Here is a 21,596-nt window from a genome sequence, read left to right as displayed (position 1 = left end):
CAGTACACAAACTACAGTTCTGGCTTGAAATACGAGAGTTTTGTCATAATTTATAAATTATGTCACTGCCTTAGCAGTCCACAGAACAGGCAAGAAACAAACGTAATACTTTTTAGCAAATGATGATGACGATAAAGAACCAAGTGGTACTTTGTCAAAATACTTAACACTGCAATGCTATTATCAGCATACTGAGGACTTTTGTTAACAATGACAACAGCTTGAACTGAAACAAGGAAAGAAGCCAGAAGCGGTTATAAACTCCAACACACAGTTCACATGACATACATGAATATGGGAGCAAAAATGTCTACAAATACCAAAGCAGACATGAATGTACAAGAATGCAGAGTAGTCATATGAAGAAAAACAAAACTGATAGAGATCACCAGCACAGATGACAAGAAATTCATAAGTTTTTATTTTATACCTTTCTCGTTCTGGTGAATGCAAACTAGTATCTGGTCTCAAGCAGTTGGTACTAGCACTCCTAGCCCTGTCAAGGGAGGGCTGTAGTTCACTAGTGCCAGTGCATTGCATCCAATGGTAGAAGAGAAAGAAAAAGAAAACAAAGAAAGGAATACAATGTTAGATATTAACTCATAAAATAATGCTCTCTTTACAGAAAATGCAGAATCACAATGATTTAATTAAGGAAAACGTAAAAGAGCTGACTGGATGACAGTGCCAAGATTTGTTTACAAAATAAAAGCAAACAAAAGACTGCTAGAAATATTTCGCTAAGATCGTTGAAATGCTTAAAACTGAATGAGACAGAACAACATCCACTTGTAAGAAAGTGGAATGAGAAATATCAAACAATAAATTTAAAATCCTTATTAACAGCAGTAAATCTTAAGCCAACATAAAAGGATGAGATACACTATATATTATGTGAAATCACTTTACAGTGAAGCTCATTTACTCTGCAAATCCATATTAGATACCAAACAGGAGGGGGGATTAATCCTCAGTTTCTTACCTAACCAGTAGGTCATCTCCAAATTTCGGTATTCGTGAATTAAGGCAATCACGAAGGAGTGAAATATCCTGTCTAATCATGGATTTGGTCTTAGCACATGCAGGAAGAGTTGAGCTTTGTAAATTAAAATTTTTTAAACAAAATTAAAATAAATTTGACATGTAACCAAAACCTTATACATAAACAAAAGAATGTAACAAAGAAAAACATGCAACATATAATTTTAACAGTGAAGACAACTCTACCTAATACAAAGTGGCTTGGTTTGGGTTTTTTTGTAACGTGGGGATTAATTTAAACAGTTATATGAAGTTATTTTAGGATTATATCCCTTATCTCTCAGTTATAAAAAGTGTATGAAACATTTTAATTGTTTTTTTTTATTTAACAAAGCAAGACTATTTATTTTTTTAAAAAGGAACTAACTACTTAAAGGGGACTCTGAACACTTCTTACCTGTATAGGTTCCAATGAGTACCATTTTCTAGTAAAGGCATCTTGGGTGGTAATGTTTTATAGTGCCTAACAGAACTTCTTGAATGTGGTGGAACAGAAAAGAAAACAGAACAACACAAAAACATGCCAGAAATAAAAAGACAGGCAAACGTAAGCCAAGACTGCCCAAAATGTAAAATAAATGCATAATACTCTACTACATTTAATAGCTGTATTGAGGTTCCTCAATATATGTTTTTCTCAACTACTGGGACAGCTATCTGGGGGACAAATTTTTGTATTTACACTTTTGTTAATGCAGTCTATGAACTCATGACAATACTAGCCAGCTCAGATTTTTTCCCTTGAAATTAAAGTAATCTAAATTCCATTTATCAAGGTTTTTAATTAAAATATACAAGCTGTTGTACAGCATTAGGTTGATAGGAAACTTGGTCTTTATTCCTCTTAGTGATGCCTTACTTAAGCCTACAGAGATTTTAACCTCTTCAGTAGCTAAGCATGAAAAGCTTGCTTTAACAGTGAAATATAGTATCACAAACTTAATGAGAGATGTACTAGCATCTGGCATTTTTGAATATGGAAGTCTTTTGGAAGTAGTTTATTAGCTTCAATATTTAACAGTAAGTAAATGCTATTAATAATAATCTAATTAAAAAACCTAGGAGATCTACTGTATCAGCCAGCACGGCAGCACTCTGAGATGTTACATGACAAGTGGCTAATATCACTTACAGTACATGAGATTTTAGAACAGGCAATGTTTGCTTTGTTATCCAGCTCTACCCAATGAATAAGGGAGAAATTTAAAGGCAGACATTGGCCTCTGAGTGGGAATCATGGCCATTTAATGGTTAAGGGTTAATAACCAAGTTCTAACAATTTTCCACATACCCTACCAGGACACAGCTGCAGTGCTGTTAGCAGAAGCACCAGCAGCCTTGAGGGTTTTGAACATTTTGATTCCTGTTGAGGCTTGGACCTAGGCACAGCAGATCAACATTACAAACCCGCTGTGTCACAGACAGATGAAACACGTCGCTGCCTGGAAACCCCAGTGTTTGTAAAACCCTGAGGGATTTAACGGAGGAGCTTCGACCCTTCTTGCACAGGTTGAGCGGTCATCACTGCTGCCATCTCTAGCAGAGGTCACTGTGGCGTTGCAAAGTTGGAATAAAGGAATGGCTGTCCATCAGATCAATCCTGGCATATTAGCAGATATTGGCAATCAAAGTGGGTGTGACCCAAGACATGGAATGTGACAAGCCGTGGTCTATGGCATAGGTACACATGTCCTTCCAGCATTTCTGCTGTTAGTCAATAATTGCATGCAGATGGACAGGATGGACAACTAGGACTAGTATCGTTCTAAACTGGTGTATTAAACTAACCATGTAGCTTAACTTTGTAGCTGAGACTATCCCATATTAGTATTTCTTTCATTTAACATTAAACCCTTAACATTTCTTTCCTAGTTTAAGCTGAAGCTGTCTCAATTATTCAGCGAGCTCTCTAGAAAACAAGGATAAAGCTTTATAATGTTTCTAACATTAATAAATGTCAGGCCACTACAAATGAGAAAGGACAAAATATGGCAACCAATGCACAGAACAAATTTTTGTTGAAACAGTTTTTGAGACTATTCAGTCAAGGATGGATATTGGCAATTTTCTGAGTATTATTCAAACTTGGATTGGGCTGTATAAGCCTCAGAGTTAAATTTAAAAATCAATCTATTGTCTTCTATTGCCCTTATATTCACCTTCAATACATTATTAAAAGTACCATTCTGTTCTATAGTGTACCGTTACTGTTACTTTAAAGGGGTGGATTTGTTACTTTTCTTGATCATAAAAAAGTAACCGCTATAATTAGAGTAAGGAAAAAGGCAAGACAAGGCTGTACTCTCTGAATTCAGTGTCATGCTTACTTAACCCCATTGTTGCCCATGCACAATTTTTAGCTGGTTAGCTGGCCTGACGGGTTAGTAGATTTGTAAAACTATTGGAAATCTACAGTGGCTGGGCAAAGTGCATCAAAAGTTCATAATACAATATTTACTTTGTGAATTAAGTGAATTGAAGAATTCTAATGAAAATGATCATCTTTAAGAGGGAACGGAAAAAGCACAGAGCTGGGGACAAGCTATAGAAGATACAGCAAAAAGAGAAAGGCCATAGGAAGGAGGCAGGAAAGATTGCTATTGCATGACAATAAAAGGACATAAAACAACAGGGAGTGAAATAAATTATTAACTTTTAAAACCTAAAATGTTGAGGAAAAGGCTTTTTTAGATAAAGTATGAGAATGAAACTCTTTCTACTGATAATAAAATCTTAATTTTTAATGTAACAGCTTCTCTGATGCACAGATTTTTTTTGAAAGTTTTCATATTTATTATTTTACCTTTATACTACTGTGCCTTATAATAGGACCCTATCACAGCATCTTTGATGCTGTTTCAAATTCGATGAAGAGAATTAAAGCCACCCAAGGCATATTAAAAAACCCAAACTACTCTGTATGGGAAAATCCTACACCAAGTAAATGAGTAAGTACATTAGACAACATGGGTTTAAAAGTTTGATGGTTTCAAACATATAGGACTGACGTAAAACTCTTAGCAACACCCAGATCCCGAACAGAAAAATGGTTAACTACTTGGTTGAAGTAATTGACGGGTTAACTACTTCAACCTACATTTTTACTGATTCTAAATGGAAGATTTTCTACACAATCTGACATGTATTTTTAACAAAGTTAGCAGATGCGGTGGAAAAAAAAGGCAGGGAGGGGCAGAATTAGATTTGCTAGATAAAGATATTTCAGTCCCGTTTAGTTTCACAACATTCTGAAGAGTCGAGACAGGGAGCTCCACGTTTTGGAATGAGAGATTAACGAAGATTGAAGATGAGCCCAAACTACAAAGTTTATGCCTGAATCTAATTTATAGCACAATTTGTAGATGCAAAACCAAGTAATACCAGACTCCTCAAATCTGGAGTTCCCAGTGAGCCCTCGTTAATCATTGTTCTAGCCCCTACAAGTGACCAAAATCAGCATGAGATTAAGTGTCACAACAAGTAAAGATTGTTGGCTTCTGCGTGGCTGTAATATAAACATAAAAATGCAAATAAAAGAAAACACAAAAACAACTAAAAAGGAATGTTTGAAATTATAACAACACTGTCATGCATTGGGAGATCAGGACTTCTGTGACTAGAAAGAAAATCTATCACAAAATATAACTGCAAAATCAGAATTTCCTCAACTGCTTTAATCCTTACTACTGTAGTTCACAAACATACATACACATCTCAATCTGAATTAAAACAAACAAAAAAGAAAAACTGACACCTGGATCACAATGTACTGGGAAGTTCTTTACTTAGTGGGACTAATACCACTATGGAAAAAAGTTGGGCACACAAAGTATAGACAACTAAGCAGATGTGTTCATGATTACCAAACTCCTGTAGTTACCTGATGGTATGTAGGCACTCTGCACTTCTTCCTCGTTTTGCTCTGGGCAGCATAAGAAGCTCACTGCACAGACAGGATGGGTGGTGAGTGAAACAGGTATAATTATGAAGCATTAGATGACATGGGTTATGCCAATGATATGCAAATGAAAACATAAAAAGAAACAAGAAGCTTCTACCCAGATAGTCTGATAATGTTCAAACCCAGACTGCACTTCTCCAATATGAGCCAAAAAATGCCTGTGATAACTACATGTTCAACAAATTCCTTTTAGCGTGGCACCTATTTTTGTGGGACTTCTCCTTTTAAAATTCAGAAGTACTGTTTCAGAGCTCTTCATGACAAAAGCTATCCATAAAACAGCTACGTTTCTCTAATAACCTCCTTTCCTGTGAACTAATTAAAGAAGAAATACTTTAGAAAAAAAAGAACTATGCTTGTTGTTTGTTTTGTGGGGTTTTTTTTCTTCCTAAGCCACAAAATTATAGATGAAAAAACAGGGAGGTTTTACTACTAATTTACAGCAGATCATCTTATAAGAAGAGTAAACAGTCACCCTTTTGGGAAAAACAAAAATATATGTTTACTGGAAATATTACTTTTGGCCAAATATAAAATCTGGCTTATAGCTATTGACAGTGTTTTGTAACGCAATCCTAAAGAAACAAAAAAATTGCTAATCAGCCATCAGACTTTTTTTGTTTCTTGCTGTTTCCAATTGAGAAAATCAGCCATCTATTCTATTTTTTATTTACTGTAACCAAACACATGCTACAGCCAGCAAGATGGTAAAATTAATACATATTTATGCCTATGGTAAATATGACTATGATTTTAAATATCCCTTGAATTAATCTTGTAGTTTTATGCAGTTCAACAGAATCAGAAAGACCGACCTCCAAACCTTCTAATTACTGTAAATATGAAATTAAAGGTAAACTTCATGGAAACATGCTATTTTAAAAGAAGCAGGGAATAATATGAAGTACTATGGCGACAAAGAGAGAAAAGATTATAAAATAGATAAAGCAGCAGTTGTTCAATGTGCTTTTTGCTTCATGCCATTATAAAATGACTTATTTAATTGATGCAATATAGGTAATATTTATCTAAAATACTAAACTGGGCAGCTTGAAATAACAGCTTGCGAGTCACATGTGAGATTTAGCTTTGCATCTGGAACCACTGGCCTGATTTGATGCAACAAAATGTATTAAAATTGAACTGTTGTTTGTTTGTTTGTTTTTTAAGTAAAATTTCCATTCATAAGCTCAGAGGACTGACAGAATTTATATGCACCTAAAATGCACTTCTGAAAAACAGTTACCATTTTCTTAAGAGTTGCGAAGTAGTTGCAAAGTCCATTTTAAATCACAGGGTACTTCGTTAATATTTACTCTACGTTAGCTAAGCCAAAGAGTATCTATTGTAATTGGCCCATGGCAAACAGTAATATAAAATTCATCCAGAAAAGGGATATAAAATAGCAAATGCACTGTGAAATCTTCAAGTTAAAAAAACAAAGCAAAAGAATCCATCACAGTAGATTACTGATAATATAAGAAGATACTCACAATTCTATAATAAATTAAGTCTGGTTTGGAGACATTTAAAATAAAGACTGTTGTTCTAAAACAAGTGTTATCTAATGTGAGTATTTTAGTACTCACATTAAAAATTTTATTTAGGAATGAAAGAAACACTAAAAAAAGATATGAAGAGGGCCATGCCCTTGAAAATTGGACAATGATCCTAAATTCAGAGCAAAATATACTGATTAGCTAGATTTCCTAATAAAAAGCTTTTCCTAACAGATGTATATATGTATACACACACATGCGTGTATATATGTATATAAATATATATAAAAAATGCTAAAGTGGACAAATCACTTCCACTGGAAATTTATCATACCAGATGCTTTAGTAAGAGACTATAGTAACTACTTTTACAACGATCTATTCAGAATATTCAATATTAATTTGTGACCAATAACAGATCATTGAGAAAATGATCAGAAGTGATCAGCAACTCTAATTTCTGCCATGTAACTATGAGGTAATTACCTTTCAAACCAGGTTTTTGTTAGGCATCTACATGAATGTACTTGTTTAGATGCGGGGTTCAGTAAATGAACAACACATAATACTTATACTACTATTGATACTAATACATAACCCTGAATAAAGATTGGGGTTTTAAATCCTTGGATGCAATAGAGAATCTTCCTCAACAAAAGCTGGTTTTGATCTTCCCTATGATGCTGCTTTTATGTAATGAAAGACAGTGAAACCTGCAAGGGTTAAACAGTCTCCATAACTGAAGAAATCTGGGGAAAAGATGAAAACAGGAGAAAGGAGACCACTGCAGACAAGATTATTACTCAAGGAGAGTAAGTACATGGACTCATCTTTCAATTCTGCAAATAAGCCACGTACATCCATCATGTCTGATCTTTAAACTTCTGAAAAGCGTTTTCTGAACATTGAAAAGAGCTGTAAACTGCATCTTACACCTCTGAACAAATCCACCGGCCCATTGCTGCTGTGGCTCTGGTCTCATGTCCAAGAAAGCCTCAACGCAAGCCCTGCTCTCCAAGCATAACCCATGCATATATCATCATTTATATCATGGTTTGAGGCTTTATTGGAAGAAAATTTTCTAGACAGTTAACTGTTTCTATTTTTTTCTACTGACAAAAGCTAATTTTTAATGTCTCTCCCTCTTCAGATCTGCTGAATAAGAAATCTATCCAATAAATACCCTCAGGAATCTTTTTAATATATCACTACTTACAATAAATAATAACATGAAATATTTGCAACAAGTGGAAATTATTTAAATTAGCTTAACTATAAATCTGAGTACTACATTTAAAAAGCATTTCAATTCACCTCTGAAAGGAAATTCAGTACAACAATCCAACTTAGACAATTCTGTACATACTTCTTGCCTATAAAGTTGAATTTGAAAATGTTCTGAATAACTCATTAATTCCTGTATGTATGTTATCACATTCAAAAAGCAAAACAGGCAAGATCATATACAAAACTGAACTAATTTAACTGCAAAAGCCATCTGTTATTCAATTTTTGTGTTGCTTCAAAACTGGACAAAGAGTTCCAGAGATTGTTATGATTTATTCTTTACACTTTTTCACATGTCTATGAAGTGTATGTTCTGTATTGAATTTACTGGATCATTTGGAAAAGTTTTGTTGTCTTTAGTCATAAAAAATAGTAACTTACTGCAAAAAAAAAAAAAAAATCCAAAGGCATTACTAGGATAATTGATCTTACATGAATGGTAAACGTTTGCCATTACAGTTTAGCGATATGATTTTTTTTGAAGTAAACAAACAACCCACAAACATTGATAATCTATGTGACTGTCATCATTATATTTCCCAAATACTGAACTGAAATAACTTTTTAAACTTTTTTTAGCCATAAACTAAGCAGAAATTCTCATTTTCTTCCATTATATTAGAATATATTCTCAGATACCTGAAAACAATGCCTACTAAGAGAGACCAAGCATTCTCTGAGGAGTGTAGCCACTGCATGTATTCCAGGGAGACACGTGTACATGTCACACATCTGAGATTGGAGATTTGTGCTAATTACAAGCACCGCAACTATCCTTGCTATGCTTGGGTACTGTACCAAGTTCACCAGAATGTTACATAAGATGATGTGAGACTTCATATATAGATGTCCAAAATGTATAAGCACAGGAACGCAACTCATAGCATATGCAACTCCCATCTAGTAGGAACTCATACCTGGTATCTTGCTGGCTACCAAAACAGATAAATTCTGATTTACAAGAAGAGCTAGGGCATATGTCCAGATTTATGGTTTTCTAGCTAAAATCTCTGGGCTTCTTTCATGAAACAAAAAACAGAATACTCTAGGACAAACACCGAAGAACCATTAGTCTAGATACCTGCTATTTCTGTCAACCCACTGCACAGTTTTACCAAAGAAGAGTTATAGATAATTTAACCGTGACACTAGATTTGTCAGTTAGGGTGATTTCTCTCCCTTTCCCATTACTATCAGTCATGTTTCTACTGCACCCTTGAAAATTAGGCAAACTGGCAAAGACATTTCTAAAATTTTTTTCCAAGTTCAGGCTGACAATGTACCTTTCTTGATCAGACAAATACTGACTATCCATGTCTCTGGATCTGTAATCAACTGGAGTTCTGGAGGCATCATGGTGTCTAGTTGGAGAACGTGATCTTCTCATTTGATGAATTTCATCTAAACTCCTGAAAGGCAGAAATATGTATGATAATCTTGTTTTCTCATAAATAATACAGCTTAATGGATCACAGTACAAGTTACTTGAAGGAAGTTTTTAATCATTAAATTGTTAATATACGACTTCTAGAAAAATATCAGCTCCTAAGATTAAAAAAAAAAAACCACCTCTGAGCATAGAAAGCATCCATTTCTACCGTATTTAGAAGTACATGCTTGTTTCTGTGTACACTGATGGATTCAGTAATGGCATTTTCAAACCCTGTACTTAAAGAATAGCTGAGATAACACAAGAACTGATAACACTTCACATGAAATTAAGTTTTATGCATTTGTAGATTCACAACCAGATTTTTAAAGGGCTGATCTGGGGCCGTCAACTTTTTTGCAGGTACCTCCAAGTATTCTTTAAGAAAAACTGGGATAGGATATGGGAACTTACAGCAGATTGATAAAATCTTTAAGTGTTACACAATAGGGGTATGATTCTGTATAAATGCGGGTAAACTCTGACCCCCATGACAGTAATTTAAAGCTCTCTTCACATGGAAAAGAACAAGAAAAGAAACTACTATCTGAAGGGCAGATTCTTCCTTTAGTTTAGTAACTGCCATTGGAACAAGACGCATTAGTTTTTCAAAGTATAAAATGAAAGGAGGGGTGGGATTGACTATGAAATACTTCATTTGTGCATCATGCTTGTAGATAGAAAGAGTCAACAAGAGCACATATAATTGTTTGCAAAAGCAGAATGAGGAGCTCTCATTCTTTCTACTTTTAAAAAAAAAAAAGAGTCAGTGCCACAGTCTGGTTTATGTACAGCCATACTCTTCTATCTGTTAAGAATGCATTACCGAGAAATGCAACAGCAAGTGATTTGGTGGGTAGTGAAATAGCTTCATCTGTAAAAACTCAGGTAACAGGGGGATGCGTGCTGAGACTTAAGCAGCACACAAAATTTCAACACACAAGAACAGTATATATGGCACGGAGGATGGAAAGGAAGAAGCAAGATCATCAGGATTCTCAACTGGGAGGAGAAGCTGGTTTTCCAGTATATGCCATCAGTTTAAAACATCACAGACGTCTGGTATTAAACGACCCCTGATGAAACTCCAAAAAAGAGACACCAAACAATTGATAAGGACAGTACTGTAGCACAGAATTTTGTACACAAAACTCAGCTAAGAAGGGTAGATTTTCAGTAAACTACCATGCTCAGTGGGCAATAATGTTGCTAGTACAACACTTCAAGCCCTTGCAGTAATTCAAGAATAAAGCTTCCTAAAAAATGCAGGAAAGAAAAACTCGTAAAAACTGGCTGATTTTTAGGGTTTCATGAGAGGCTGCAAGAGAACCTTATTGCCCTGCGCAATAAAACAAGCAAAATCAAGTGGGTCAACTTTTGTGCTTAAACAGTCTGCATGGCACTATTCAAGAAAAGCATAAAGCAAGCAAATAAAAAGCTCAAAAAGGATTCTCCTTTTAATAGGTTGTCTATTAAAAGCAGTAAATGCAGAAAATAGAGGTTTATAAATCACTATCTGATTCTGTAAAGTATTTTTTACTTCTTCCATTAAAATGTCACATTATAAACACAATTGGTAATTTCAGCTTGCTGTTACTTCAAAATTAGTTTAATTCATAGTTATTACACGATTTGTACATGCCACTGTTTACTATCCTACAAATATACTTAAATGGCTCCATACAAGATTCAGACTCTGACTGAAAAAACATTTCCAAACCTACGTTTTAGTTATGGTACGCAGATGATGAATCACAGAGAAAATATCAGTAAGAAGTGGTACGCGTTACAAAGTTACAAGTCAGCCCATGAGCGCTCTTGAATGATTAATAAAAGCATACAGCAAGTTCAAATACTGCACTACTAAATTCAGATACAAAACAAGTTTTTAAATTGTTAAAAATTGCTGAACAAGAGAAAAGTTAATAATGACAGATTCCAGAAACTTGAAATCACCCAGTGTTTCACTAACTTGTGATGCCTACCTCTGTAATGGCACATTTGGTAAACGTGAACGGGTCCTGCCCTGATCGTCGCCACGGTGAGGAGATACAGATCGTGAACGATGATGTGTTGTTCTTTGCTGTTCTGGCACAGTTAGCGTTGTAGATTTGCTTTCTCTAGTACTAGATCTATAACCTACTGGCAAGAGGGCAACAAAAGGAAATTAGAGAATAAAAGTCTAGGTTTGGAAAGAATTCAGATGGTTAGTCCTTCCAGGAACACACATCTAAACGCTTACACAGCTTTCAAGTTGTCATTCAGCTGTTGTACATCTTGACGTATCATGCAGCCAGGATAAATTACTAGCATTACCTTTAAATGTCTACATGTACAGACACAGAGAAACTGAAATGATTTTCATTATGTACTGGAAGATGTAGACAAGAGGACTGAAATAGGTTTCTGACCTGGGGAAGTGTACCCAGAGTAAATTGTATTTCAAAATTGTCATACGGTAGCAAGTATTTGAAAGGAATCCAAGCAACGTAGGTTCACCTCATCTAACAAATGGCATGCTTGTGTACAACAGCACAGACTCATCCAGGACTGCTCATATATAAAGCATCCTTCTGACGCTTGTTTCAGTTAAATACAAAGATGATCTCCTACTGAACTTGGCCAAAGCCACCTACTTTCAAAAATTATGACCATTTCGAGTATATTGCATAGAATATTGGGTGTTGCATACTCTGCGGAACATTTTTTCTGAATACTATGAATAAGCTGCAAGGTTCCTTGTAGTTCATTTTTACATAGGATTTAAAAAAAAAAAAAAAAAAAAAAAAGTCAGCAAATTGTTAGTACATTTAAAGTGTTGATATTCCTGTGCCTTTATCCATGTAGCACACTGTTTGCCTTGTTATACACTTTGAACCCCAGCCTAAAACAGACAGTGAAGCTCAATAAGATGAACAGCTTTCAAAAGGTGCCTGTTACCTTTCCAAAAGACCCTAAGGAGATTTGTTCAGGCTTCAATTGCTCAATTCTAAACATTTAAATTAGATTACAAGAAGCCCTTGACAGTAAAATCCCTTAATGACGGAAAGGGTCTTCCCTTAATGCCTTCACAAATTATTGTTTAGATTCCAAAATAATAATTTTGCTGCTTCTCTGAATTTGCCTAGCATTGAACTCCTGTAACGTGTTATTTTGTTCAGCTAAAAAACCAGCCTGTATCAGAAATCTTCTTTCCATGCAGGAAAAGACTATGATTTAGTCACTCAGTCATCAATTGGATAAATTAAATAAGTTGCACTTTTTAAGGATCTTGCGATAGAGTTTCAAGTTTGGGTATTTTTCATCTTTTGTATAATTCTTGCAGTTCTCCTCTGATCTTCTATCAAATTGTTATAGCCCTCTTAAAAGCATAGCCCGTATACAGTCTGTGTTAGTCTTGGTCATGTATTCAATGACACTTGATAACCTGTTTAGCTGCAAGTCTGAACCCTGATCACAAACATCAAGGAAGCATTCATGCTTTTTTTCCCAAACTGTGCATCAGTTTACCAATGTATTCTAATGGACATGTGACTTATTTGAATGCATTATCTCATTATTAGACATGGAGGACAACACTTTGTTAAAACAGTGATAAGTAATCCTAAAATAATAATATCTTCCACCATGGAACAGATTCATCTCAGTAACACAAAAGTGAGAACTGGGACTTACTAGATGATTGCATTTTATCATCCAAGGAACTCTAAGGCTGCTTTCCCTGATTATACAGCTTATAATATCACAGCCTCCAGACATGTGTCCACCTTTCATACAGTACCGAACAAACTAGCAGAAGTTATCCAAAGATAACAGTAGAGCACCTATGTGCTGTAGTATCCTACAGTAGCTTTCAGCCTTATACCAGCTTTCCAGCAACTTCAGTAAATAAAAGAAGATTGGTTTCAATAAGTTCCTGTCTTTAATACCACTACAAATATGATAGGGAAGGCAGATAGGAAGGAGACAATGTTGACAAAAAGATGATTAGACAGTTTTACTACAGACTTTCTGGTTACTGTCAGCTAGAAAACACATGCAGAAAGACTTCTGCAAGTTCTGCTATCGTTTTGTCCAACTTCTGTGTCTTCTACGTCGTAGTACAGCAGCTGGTGTGAAAACATGGGAAATAGTTTTTTTCCTTCCATTTCTTGAAGCAGAGTGGTGGGATGAGGTTAATAAATCAGGGAACCAAGAAGCACTTTGAGTATTGATAGATTTTAGATTAGAAGGTAGGACTGGGCCCAAAGAAAAGCACTTGTAATAAGAACGTATAATGTAGCTGAGAAACAAACGTCAGGCACAATAATGTTGAGTGCACATGTGCGCCGTCCTCAAACAACACTGGGTTAGTCATGTCAAATAAAAATAATGAATGTAATTTCATATTTAAAATGTGATATTGCTCAGGTTTGGGGAGGGTGGGAACTATTACTTGAAAACCAGGAAAACATGTAGAAAAAACTTTTGGGAGAGCTCACTTGTAGCTACTAAAGAGAGCTCACTAGAAGCTACAAAACCAGCAAATGATTGCCACTTAAAGAGCATTTTTAATAGCGAAGCTGCACTGAGAACTACAGGCAAAACGGGCCTGTAAAAGTTGAGGGCATGCACGAAAGTATCTACTGAGGTTTATCAACCTTTTAACAAAGGAGCACTCCAATGTTTCACGGCTTTTTAGGTACTCTGGTGCTGGATTACCTTACCTGCCAAAAAAGTGTTTCAGAGTTGTGTAATAAAATTAGAAACATGAGGGTCACCCTGATCTCAGGAAAAGGACTGGGTGCAAATTTTGAAGCAAAAAAAGGGACTCCAGGACTTCAATGGAGATTCCCTCATCTCATGTACTAAGGTTGCTGCAGAAAATGTCAGGGGAAGAAAAAAGAGTACACATGACAAAAGCTGGTTGTGTTCCGTTTCCCAGGATAGCTAAATCTAAGCTGTATGTGCTAAAAAATATTTCATTTTCCAAACAAGTTTGCTTTAGATAAAATCCTGTCACCTGTATCAGAAGAAATATTAGTTTATATTTACTTAACACTAAAATCAAAGAAATCCAAGACTTCTTTCCACGCTTTAGGCAACTGTACTGAAATACCTATAATTTAAATATAAAAAAAATAAATATACATTTCAGTTTAAAATATATTTCTAGAGTGACTATCTCTAGTCTGCCTAAAAAAAAAATACACCTAGGATTATCCTGTACACTTAAAAATCTGGTACACAAAGATGATTTTATCCTACATATTCTTCATAGCCAAGCTATCCAGTGAACAATATCTGAAACTTGTGCATTGTGTTTACACAAAGCTTACAAAACATACAGAGCAATAGTAATTCAGATTTATCCTAAGTATTAAGTCAAGTATTGTCAAGTTGGTCAAATTGCATCCATACTTCCATAGTGACCATGACAGTGACAGCAACAGTAACATTTCCTCCTATCCTCAAAATACAAAGGCTCTGTGCTCTCCAGAGTGAGCAGAGAAATTGTTTGCATGGACCAGCATGATAGCAGCAATCAAGCTTATGGTAGTTTATGCAGAAGTTTCTCAGTTGCTCATGGGAAACTGTCAAGTGTGACATGAAATGGAAGCTGGATAAATGATGAAAATAGTTCTAGCAAATGATTGATACCAGAATGGTGGGTTTGGTTTTTTTAAAGACAATACAGACAATGACAAGGTGTTGTACTGATGTCACCCTGCTGCTACAGGATGAAAGTAAGTACAAAACAACGATTTATACAGATTATATATGATAGAAAAATAAATTGTTCTGAAAAGCTACCCATAGCATAAGCAATACAGCTCATTAAAAATACCCTTTGGGATATTGCCAACTGTATATCAGCTTTTTTTTTTCTTTTCAATTAAGAAAGTTACTGGGGATATTGCCAACTGTGTATCAGCTTTTTTTCTCTTCAGTTAAGGAAGTTACTGAAGTTTTGGTTAAAAAGACCTCAAAACATGTCTGGTTTTTATTAAATCCTTTAGTGATCCTTTACTGACCCTTCCTATATACTTAGCATTAATGAGGCCACAGCTGGAGTACTGGGCTCCCCAGTACGAGAGAGACATGGAGTTATGGGTGTGAGTCCAGCTCAGGAGCACAAAGATAATTAAGAGACTGCAGCATTTCTCATATGAGGAGAGGCTAAGAGATTTCAAATAACATTTTCTTCAGGTAAATAGATGTGGGCACAGCACAAAACCCTGTCAAAAATCAATTCTGTTAAAGCTGAGCGTCAAATTAAAGTTACTTTCACGTGTTGATATAAATGCCTTTTATGATCAGTTCTATGAGTTGATTTTAAAAAAATTATATATCACTGCAAGATAATAAATGAGAACAGTACAATTATATGAAAGATAAGACACATTTGTGATATGACAAGGGAAAAATACTTTTCTCAAAATATTCTTGAAGTCATCAAAGTGTCATTATTTTTGATGTAGGAGTGTTTACTTTCATTGACAAGCAGTGATTCTTTGCAGCTGCTGAAATGTCTAGGAAAGTAGTTTTCTCTGTTGTTACTAAATGCTAATACTGCATTTGCCTTAAAAATTGGTAAAACATTTGAAATTATAGTTTTAAGGATTTCCACTCTTAGTTAAATTAGCCAAAATATTTTCATCATTCCTTTTTTAGCTTATGGTGGTGATCAAGTGAACTTTTGTGCTTCTACATCTTGCAGTTATGTGTCTGGTTTTTAGAAAATGAGCAATAATCTTTGTGAAAATCTTGAGATATTAAGGCAGCAAAATAACTTCCTTCTCTTCTGAATATTTCAAGAATAATAAATTAACAATTGTAAGAATATACTTTTAATAAAGACAAAGCTGATTTATCACATATAAGCACCATGGTGCATAAGACTGGCTAGTAAGTGGTAAAGGGGCTTTAAAGGGAAACATTTTCTTTTGCATTGCACGTTGTAAACTCAGTTTTGATACTTTTACTTCTGTTGTGAAGGAATATCTTAATCCTAGACTAATCTATTGAAGCCAATAGAGGTTATGCCAAAATGGTCTAAGAGTGCACCTGAGCTGCATCATCAGCCTACATTATGGGGAAATAGGGATCTTGGTTGCTCCCTCCCACAGGCACACCTTGCAAAAGAATGTGTGGGAAATCTGGAGCAGATGAGCTGCACTGCACTCTGGTGAGGTTCACGGTGTTGGGGGGCAGGAGGAGGGAAGGGGTAAAGACCCTGCAGCAGAACGAGGAACTTGCATGCAACTTAGTTTTAACAGAGGAGACTGTTAGATGGAGAAGATATTGTCCTATTCATTCAGTGCAAATTAAGGTAGCAGTCCAAAGTCTTAGAAGATTTAGCAATGGGATAAGTAAGGAAGGTTGGAAAGGAGGGAAGAAACGTGTATTTGAACTTGGTCTCCAGGCACATTTGTGACTCTGTGCCTAAGATTGTCAAGCTAGCTACTCAGTAGATGGTGGGACTGGCAACCTTTTCCAGCTCTCACTGCAAAACACGTTTTCATATGCTGTCTAGGCTGTCACACATTCGTGGCTGAGGACTGACGTTTTCTTTGCCCCTGTGTCCCTAAAGTCTAACCCGCATTGAAGAATTCAGGTTGCACGTGCAAACAACCCCCCCACACTTACACGTCTCCACTTCGCATAGGAATCACAAACAGATGAACTCCACTTAGAACTGCCAAACAAATGTATCCATTACACTCAAAATAGACAAATTTGTGCTTGGTCAGGTCCAGAAGGAGTTTCCCCTCCAGGCTCTTCAAGTTTCAGTTTAGAGACTCTCAACTCATTGTAAATCCTGTTGCTACAGATTAAATCTTGCAATTTTCTACAGTGATCAATGAGAAAGTTTGGACCCATGCATTCTTCAAAGGCACACCTGAGCTTGCACAGTCCCAAGAAATTTCCGTAAGAATCAGTTACTCAAGTGCTGACCCAGGGACTAGAGTCCAATGCATTCAGCTGAACATTTTTGAACATTTCCTGTCAGATGGAAAATGTTTTATTTCAAATGGCAAATGGATGCCTTGAAGAACTGGCAGCTGATAAAAAGCCCCGATTCTTAACACGGTATACTGAAATCTTAAACGTAAGTCAGTCTACACAGATATGCCCATATCTACGTTGCCAACTAAAAAAATGAAATAATAAACAGGAAAAAATATTTAGAATCTATGATTTATTTCAATTTTAATTATTCACTCTCTTAGCTGATGTAAAAATATCAACATTAGTCACTTCATTAAAGCAAATATCATTACTAGACATACCTGAACAAATTTCCCTCTTAGTAACTCAGGTGGTAAATGCATTAAAGTAAGGAAGGAACTCAATCAACACTGAAGGAAGAAGAATTTGGCTCGGTAAACGTCAAAATGATATTGTGTTAATAGAATATGTGAGTTATTTCTGTGGTTATATAATGAATAAATAGTCATATTATTTTAAACACAGGTCAGGAAGATAGAGAGTTTTCCAAATCCCACCACGATATAATTCAGTGATTTTCATCAGGAGGATCCACAGAAAAACTGATTTAATGCTGGCAATGACATAGTGACTCTTCAGTTAGTTTGGGACAACTGGGAAACATTCATCTGACTTGTGGCAACAGTCAAATAGAAGTAGAAAAATGTGGTATCCAAAACGATCCTTAAGATTTTCAGTATGTAAGGAATGCTGAACTAAAAGTCAAACCACGATAGTCTCTGCAAGGATATATTTATGAACATTTAGGGTAATGACAGTTCATGAAGGCTTATGAAAACTATAAAAGATATAGCCATGCTACATGCATCTTAATCTACAGCCATGCATTCTCAACAAAGTCCATGGGAGACTGCATTATATCTAAGTTTCAAGCAAAAAGCAAAATAAATAAAAAAATGCTTGCAATAAACACTGAAATCTTAATTGTTATTTTAAAATGATTTTTTGAATTTAATTCATATTTTAAATAATGCTTAGAACATTACGAAGTAAACAATTAAACAATTTGAACCATCCAGTGGTTCACATATGAAGAATGATATGTAAAAGAAATATCAATGAATGAATAGTAAAATCTTTTAATTCACCATGATTTAGGACAGGTACCATGGAATAATCAGGAAAACTGTTTTTTTCACAATGCACTCTCCAAAACCAGTATCCTCAGTATTCCGAAATGTTACAAAGAAAAAAAATCAAACAAGCAAAAAAGAAGAGGAGGAAGAAAGCAGGACCATGCTGTTCACCCACGCACCTGGAGGAACAACTCCAATACCATCATCAACATCATAATCTGAGATGTCACTATCACTGATTGGCCGAGATCCTGCACAACAGTAAGGTAAACAAATACCTGAACATCCGGTCGTGTTATAAAATGTAAAAAATATGTTCATTTAACGTACTACTGAAATAAAAAAAAAATTATTTTAAGTCTAAACAATAGAGGAGGAGAACTCAACCCCAGTGACTGACAGTGGTGTTTCATAAGACAGCTGAGCCAATTTAACATCTTACAGCTGCTGCAGCCTCCTTTCCCCTTCTCCTTCCCTCATGTCCTCAGTAATCCTCTACTAGGATAGTTCGTCTCACTAAACCAGCAAAAAGTTAAGTCAAAGAAGAAAAATACTTTTGTGCTATTTCAGTGAGTAAGCTGAATCAGCTTGCTGAACAGGAAAGGAGAGGTGGCAACATATGGTGAAAGAGGGGAAGAGGAAACAGCACTGCCAGCTTTTAGAAAAATTCAAATCTCTCATAAAAACTAACCTTTAATTTGCTCTTTCTATACATATCCTCATGCAGCAATTACAGCAATATCACATTTTTATAATTCATTCCTGAATGTGCACCAATTTCCTACGCATTGGCTGGAATGAATGACTTCCTTCTTTAAGAAAAAAACCCAGAAAAATAGCTTGGAAACATACTTGAAAATAATCCCCTACATCCTTCGTATTTTTAAATAAATCTTAAATTAATTTAAATTAACAGAGAAGCTACAATATTAAAATACGTCAATACATTCATTATTTTAATATGCCTCATACAAACCTGAAATCAGACTCATCAAAACAACTACCTCCCAAATACATGCATACAACTTCTTTTTGTTGCAAAAGCACACTTCTCATCTTATTGTATAATGAGCATATTGGAGGTTGCGACTAACTTTACGATGAAAAGTGTTAAGCCTCTTGGGTCTTTAAGGACTTTCTTTTTGTAAAAGAAAAGCTTTTAATTATTAAAAAGAAGTATCCAATAATGATGAACTTCAGATATCTATTTAAAAGGAAATTTATGCAAACAAATGTTTGAACAATTTTCTTTTGTTAGTGAAGACCAAGCTAATTCCAACAGGTTTCACATTCTTGAAAGTTATGCACCACAGGTGAAAGGCTGCTACGTCATAATGTCATGTCTCTTCTGCCACACATTTTCATTATGTTTAAAGACTATGAAATGGGATTTTTATCTTGTATATGAAAGTTAAATATCATTACACCATTTCAAGTATTTCTAATTTTTAAATTTAAAAGAGATGAATGGAATTTAGACCTACTTTGTAATTTTTTGCTAGTGCTTTCTCCACCATGAACATGTCTTCTTGGCATGAAAGGTGATGGCTGAGGCAGAGGTAGTGAAGATTCATCATGTGTCTGTAGCTTATACCAATGTGGTTCATCATCTAAAAGCGCTGTCTCCAGCTCTATAAGAATCTAGTAGGAAAATTATCAAGTTTTAATTTTACTTTCAAGGCACACACAGACAAACACATATATAAAATATATATGCATATGTATTCAAAACCAAACAATAAACTCAGGAGAAATGTGATTGTATGTATCACCTCTCCAAGAAATTCACTCTCTTCTTCTTGTACTCTTGGCTGATCCCATACGGTTATTTCAAGCATTCGTTCTCTAAAATCTCTACGATGTACATGTGAGTAGAGAAAAGTTTGGTTCCATTTTGGCTCTAGACTTTTCTTTACTGTTTTGGTCCTCCTTTTACTCTTATCACTGAAACATAAATATTTGTTGTAAATTGTTTGTAGAGATAAATCACAAAATGCCATCTACTCATCAGCACTTACTGTTTTCATTCTTTCTTTCTGATCTGATAATGCCTAAAGAGAAAAGTATTTGCTGTACAATGGATCACATTCATCCAAAAGTCCACAAAGTTAATTTGATACTGACTTGCATGATTCAAGTGCAATTTTTTGTTACAATTAATCCAACTATAACAAATTATAAAAAAGGAATTCTTTACTTCATAAGCATTCATTTAAAAGCTGATTCAATACATGGTAAATTACAACATAATTTTCTAGACTGAAATTCTACTACCTTCTGTCTGGAAGAAAATACATTTTGACATAGGGATTCCTGGGGCGTCCATCTACTCTTGGTGGCAAATCTGTTGCTTGCAGAACATTTACTATTAACTGATGTCCCACTTTGTCATACCACAGTTTAACCTACAAGAATCAAGTTACCACAAAACATTACTGAAAATGGAGAAAACCCAAAATTTTCACACTGCATCACATTAACCACAATGCAAAAGTAACCGTTGTTTTTTCAAGAGACAATGAGAAAAATTTTATTTCAAATCCCTTAATATTTAATTAAAGTTAGATGGAAGTGATGATGGTATATACCAAAGACTTTTCTGTTTGCCACAGCTGAATAAAATACTAGTGCCTGATTATACTTACATTGTTTATGGTACTCACTGCATAATTTGCATCTGAGTGCATTTAAACCAGCATGTGTCTTAGCTGTGCACCTTAAAAGCTATATTCAAATAGGAAGTCCCGACTGCAACTAAACTTGAGGCATAGCTGAAATCTGTCTACTCTGATTTGTCACCTTGCAAATGTTCTTATGGGAAGTAAAATATAGAGCTAAATAATTTCTTAAGAGAGTCCTAACATTATGAAATTTTTGAGCCTGCTGTATACTTGGAAATTAATATGATCAATATAAAAAAGATAAGAATGTTCAAAAAGTCTAAGTACTCACAGTATACTTCATAAGCACAGCTTCAATTAGTATTACAGACAGTTTCAGGATGTAGTGTGTATATAAATTAAAATGCATTGCTGATCAGTGTAACTCTTAACAAATATACAGCTCTTTAAATGCTCCCATAAAGAAGATAAAGTGATACTACGCTTATCTGTAGACTACTGGAATGTACAGAAGAGACGCCATTTTCAGTGCAGAGGGTACAGGATGACAAGTTACAAGGCACTTTTATGGGCTCCTCTCAATGTAAATTCTTGCGCTTTTTGGTGTATTAAGACAACAATTCTTTACCTCTGCTGTGACTACAGTGATGGTTTGTGAGTGTGTACAGAGGGTCTTAAAAACATTGGAAA

The 21,596-nt window shown here is 35.1% G+C and overlaps 1 protein-coding gene across 50 annotated transcripts in view; it reads right to left on the bottom strand.

The window, feature by feature from the left end:
* The window catches only part of RIMS1 (regulating synaptic membrane exocytosis 1), a 335,886-nt gene that overhangs the window by 110,622 nt on the left and 203,668 nt on the right, over positions 1–21,596 (bottom strand). For 21 of the 50 annotated variants that reach the window (XM_049817970.1, XM_049817920.1, XM_049817954.1 and 18 more), the window contains 10 exons: positions 20,560–20,690; positions 20,058–20,229; positions 19,770–19,926; positions 18,465–18,536; positions 11,203–11,359; positions 9,072–9,197; positions 4,922–4,984; positions 1,439–1,516; positions 983–1,096; positions 431–520 (listed from right to left, as the gene is read on the bottom strand). In XM_049817970.1, coding sequence (XP_049673927.1) covers positions 431–520; positions 983–1,096; positions 1,439–1,516; positions 4,922–4,984; positions 9,072–9,197; positions 11,203–11,359; positions 18,465–18,536; positions 19,770–19,926; positions 20,058–20,229; positions 20,560–20,690 — 1,160 coding nt within the window. The remainder of the gene's footprint in view (positions 1–430; positions 521–982; positions 1,097–1,438; positions 1,517–4,921; positions 4,985–9,071; positions 9,198–11,202; positions 11,360–18,464; positions 18,537–19,769; positions 19,927–20,057; positions 20,230–20,559; positions 20,691–21,596) is intronic. The other 29 variants (XM_049817935.1, XM_049817940.1, XM_049817942.1 and 26 more) reach the window with 8 other exon arrangements.

The sequence above is a fragment of the Accipiter gentilis genome, chromosome 15 (assembly GCF_929443795.1).
Source record: "Accipiter gentilis chromosome 15, bAccGen1.1, whole genome shotgun sequence".
Classification (NCBI taxonomy): domain Eukaryota; kingdom Metazoa; phylum Chordata; class Aves; order Accipitriformes; family Accipitridae; genus Astur; species Astur gentilis.
This window is presented reverse-complemented; position numbering and strand designations above follow the sequence as displayed.